Consider the following 4,515-nt stretch of genomic DNA (forward strand, 5'->3'; position numbering starts at 1 on the left):
ATTTTTGTATTTTTAGTAGAGATGGTGTTTCACCATGTTGGGCAGGCTGGTCTCGAACTCCTGACCTTAGGTGATCTACCCTCCTTGGCCTCCTAAAGTGCTGGGATTACAGGTGTGAGCCACTGCGCCCAGCCAAGAATATTTTTAATACCATTAGTTCTTCCAGTGACATTAACAAAAATTGCTAAATACCATCTCATTCCAGTTCATCCTTATTCAGACTTCCCCAATTGTTCCTTAAGTCATTCTGCATTTGGTTTGTATGTGTTTTTATGTATGTGTGTGTATTTTACTTAGTTTTATATCCTACTTTTTAATAAATAAACTTTTTGTTTTGGAATGACTTTACATTTACAGGAAAGTTGCAAAGAGAGTTTCCTTGAGTGTTACCATCTTTCTTTGGTACATTTTTTGGTGCTGTAATCCCAGCGCTTTGGGAGGCCAAGGCAGGAGGGTGCCTTGAGCGTAGGAGTTCAAGACCAGCCTGGGCAACACAGGGAGATGCTGTCTGTATTATAAAACAAACAAAACAAAAACTAAGAGATTAATATTGGTGTGTTACTATCAACTCTCTTGAGACTTGATTTGGATTTTGCCTGTTTCTCTACTAATGTCTTACTTCGTTTCCAGGATCCAATCCAGGATTCACATTGCATTTAGTATATCCTACTTCTTAGATAAGAGAATGACTTATACAAATAAATAGCCTTTATGGAGACTGGAGTTATGACAACTAAATGCATTGCATGGTCCTTGATTGGGATTCTGATCAGGGAAAAAAATGTTATAAAGAACATTATTTGGGCCGAGTGTGGTGGCTCACACCTGTAATCCTAGCATTTTGGGATGCTGAGGTGTGTGGATTACCTGAGCTCCGGAGTTTGAGACTAGCCAGGGCAACATGGTGAAACCTGTCTCTTCTAAAAAATACAAAAAATTAGCTGGGCGTGGTGACACACGCCTGTAGTCCCAGCTACTCAGGAGGCTGAAGCAGGAGAATCACTTGAACTTGGGAGATGGAGGTTGCAGTGAACCAAGATTGCGCTAGTGCACTCCAGCCTGGGTGACAGAGGGAGACTGTCTCAAAAAAAAAAAAAAGGAACATTATTTGGAGTATTGGTAGCATTTGATTTATGGAAAGTAGATTAGATAATAGTATTGTATCAATATTTCTGATTTTGATGATTGTCCTGAAATTATATAGGAGAATGCCTTGTTTTTAGGAAATATATACTAAAGTATTTGGGAGTAAAAGAATATGATATCTGTGACTTTTTCTCAGAAGGCTTAAAAAAAATGTAGTCGTATGTGTGTTGAAAGAGAGTGTATATGAGTGTCTGAATGTGAGTGATAAACAAATGGGGAGCATTGTTAACATTTGATGAATTTAGGCAAAGAGTATATGGAAATTCTTTTAATATTGCAGTTTGTAAATTGAAATTATGTCAAAATAAAGTTACAAAACAAGTCTTTTCTAGCAACCATTATTTATGAAACTTTGTAATATAACATTTCTATTTTTTGAGACGAAATCTCGCTCTGTTGCCCAGGCTGGAGTGTAGTGGCATGGTCTCAGCTCACTGCAACCTCTGCCTCCTGGGTTCAAGTGATTCTTCTGCCTCAGCCTTCTGAGTAGCTGGGATTACAGGCACCTGCCACCACACCCAGCTAATTTTTTGCATTTTTAGTAGAGATGGGGTTTCACCATGTTGGCGAGGCTGGTCTCGACCTCCTGACCTTGTGATCTGCCCACCTCAGCCTCCCAAAATGCTGGGATTTCAGGAGTGAGCCACTGCACTCGGCCTGTAATGTAAAATTTCAAACAGACAAATTGAAAGACTAGTATAATGGAAAAACGTGATTGTTAACATTTTGTCATACACCTATCTCCATGCACCCATAAATGTATTTTTTCTGAACCATTTGAAGTAATTTGTAGACCTCAGGACACTTGCCCCTAGATACTTCAGTATGCATCTCCTATGAGTAACAATTTTTCTCTTTATAACCATGATATCGTTATCATATATATGAAGATCAATAGTTATCTAAGCCAGGCACTTTGAAAGGCTGAGGTGGGAGGATTGCTTGAGGTTAGGGGTTTAAAACCAGTCTGTGCAACATGGTGAAATCCCTTCTCTACAAAAGAAAAAAAAAAGTAGTCCCAGCTACTTGGGAGGTGGAGGCAGGAGGATTGCTTAAGCCTGGGAGGTCGAGGCTGCAATGAGCTATGATCATGCCACTGCACTCCAGCCTGGGCAACAGAGGGAGACCCTGTCTCAAGAAGAGGTAGAAAAAAAAAAAAAATCTAAAACAGTTCTTTTATTTTTTTTGTTGTTGTTTGCTTTAAATGATGCATTAACTTTTTTTTTTTTTTTTTTTCTTTGAGACGGAGTCTTGCTCTCGCCCGGGCTGGAGTGCAGTGGCTGGATCTCAGCTCACTGCAAGCTCTGCCTCCCCAGTTTATGCCATTCTCCTGCCTCAGCCTCCCGAGTAGCTGGGACTACAGACGCCCGCCACCTCGCCCGGCTAGTTTTTTGTATTTTTTAGTAGAGACGGGGTTTCACCGTGTTAGCCAGGATGGTCTCGATCTCCTGACCTCGTGATCCGCCCGTCTCGGCCTCCCAAAGTGCTGGGATTACAGGCTTGAGCCACCACGCCTGGCCGATGCATTAACTTTTTGAAGAGATCAGACATGAGTCTCCTTTGTCTGATTTTTTCCCTCATGTTGTCATTTAATATATCTCCCTGAATTCTGGTAACTGGAAGTTAGGTGTAAAAGCTTGATTACTTTAGGTTAAATATTTTTGGTGAGAATACTTTATATAGTCATGGTGTATAACATTCAAATGACAGATCTATCATAAATTAACCATTATTGTTGATTATTGAGTTTGTTTCCAGTTTTTCTTCTCTTCTAAATAATGTTTTGAAGATTAATTTTTACATAAGGCTTCATTATGAGTTTTAGCTCTTTAGGTAAGATGTCTAAGCTTGAAATTATCAGGTTATGGACACAGCACATTTATCGGTGACTCTTGGTAGGTTTGATTTTTCTTTTGTTTAAAACAAAAGATGTGTTAATTTCAGCTAATTTTTAATTAGTGTTTTTTATGAAGCTACCCAAAAGTTTTAAAATTCCAATATATTTTCCCATGTTTAGGGGCTGAAAGAAGTGACACTTCTTGGTCAGAATGTTAATAGTTTTCGGGACAATTCAGAGGTCCAGTTCAACAATGCAGTGTCTACCAATCTCAGCCGTGGCTTTACCACCAACTATAAAGCCAAGCAAGGAGGACTTCGTTTTGCTCATCTTCTGGATCAGGTCTCCAGAGTAGATCCTGAAATGAGGATCCGTTTTACCTCTCCCCACCCCAAGGATTTTCCTGATGAGGTGAGCGTCAGGTTAGCTCTGACAAACTGATACTAGTATTCTTGAGCATGCCAAAGGCTGGACCTAGTAGGGAGGCAACAGAGACCTGGAGTCCTGCTCAGGGATCCTGTGGGGTATTGCTGCATCACCCTCTGGATCTGCTGGTCCTTTGAACATTTAAAGTCCACCAGTGGCTGGGCGTGGGGCTCATACCAATAACCTCAACACTTGGAGAGGTTGAGGCAGGTGGATTGCTTAGGCTCAGGAGTTGGAAACCAGCCTGGGCAACATGGCGAAACCTTGTCTCTACTGAAAATACAAAAAATTAGCTGGGTGAGGTGGCATACGACTGTTATTCCAGCTACTTGGGAAACAGAGGTGGGAGAATCACTTCAGCCCAGGAAGTCAAGGCTGCAGTGAGCCAAGATCACACCACTGCACTCCAGCCTGGGTGACACAGCAAGACCGTGTCTCAAAAAAAAAAATCTGCCAAGGTGGGAGTGGAGGTAGGACTGATATTCAGCGGAGGTTAAGACCACCTGTGAGACCGTGAGGGCTATACAGAGAGGGTTCGTTACAAAGTGGGCAGCTGAGTGGTAATAATGGTGATGGGGCAGTAATGGTGGTATGGGGCGGACAGGAAGGAGGTGATATGGTGCTCTGGGAAACAGCCCAGAGTTTTGCCTTAGACAGACCCAGGTTCAAATCTCAGCTCTTCCACTGCTTTACCAGCAAACATGTGATGTTTTCAGCTTTTCATCTTTATCTGTAAAATGGGGTTAATAAGGGGTTAACAGTTACCTCCTGCTTTGGGTTGTTGTGAAATAGATACAAAGGCATACCTTGTTTTATTGCACTGTGCAGATATTATGGAGTTATTTTTAACAAATGGAAGGCTTGTGGCAACTCTTGAGTAAGTCTTCCATTTTTCCAACAGCATGTGCTTACTTCACGTCTCTGTGTTATATTTTGGTGATTTTCACAGTATTTCAAACTTCATTATTATGATGTCTGTTATGGTGATCTGTGATCAGTGCTATTTAATGTTACTCTTAAAATTGTTGGCCGGGCGCGGTGGCTCAAGCCTGTAATCCCAGCACTTTGGGAGGCCGAGACGGGCGGATCACGAGGTCAGGAGATCG

The 4,515-nt window shown here is 41.6% G+C and overlaps 1 protein-coding gene across 4 annotated transcripts in view; it reads left to right on the forward strand.

Moving 5' to 3' along the window:
- Positions 1–4,515, forward strand: part of CDK5RAP1 (CDK5 regulatory subunit associated protein 1) — a 43,587-nt gene that overhangs the window by 18,057 nt on the left and 21,015 nt on the right. For 3 of the 4 annotated variants that reach the window (XM_011959576.1, XM_011959584.1, XM_011959603.1), the window contains exon 8: positions 3,164–3,394. The exons of the other annotated variant lie outside the window; for it this stretch is intronic. In XM_011959576.1, coding sequence (XP_011814966.1) covers positions 3,164–3,394 — 231 coding nt within the window. The remainder of the gene's footprint in view (positions 1–3,163; positions 3,395–4,515) is intronic. 4 annotated transcript variants of the gene reach the window in all.

The sequence above is a fragment of the Colobus angolensis genome, unplaced genomic scaffold, assembly GCF_000951035.1.
Source record: "Colobus angolensis palliatus isolate OR3802 unplaced genomic scaffold, Cang.pa_1.0 Scaffold114, whole genome shotgun sequence".
NCBI lineage: Eukaryota > Metazoa > Chordata > Mammalia > Primates > Cercopithecidae > Colobus > Colobus angolensis.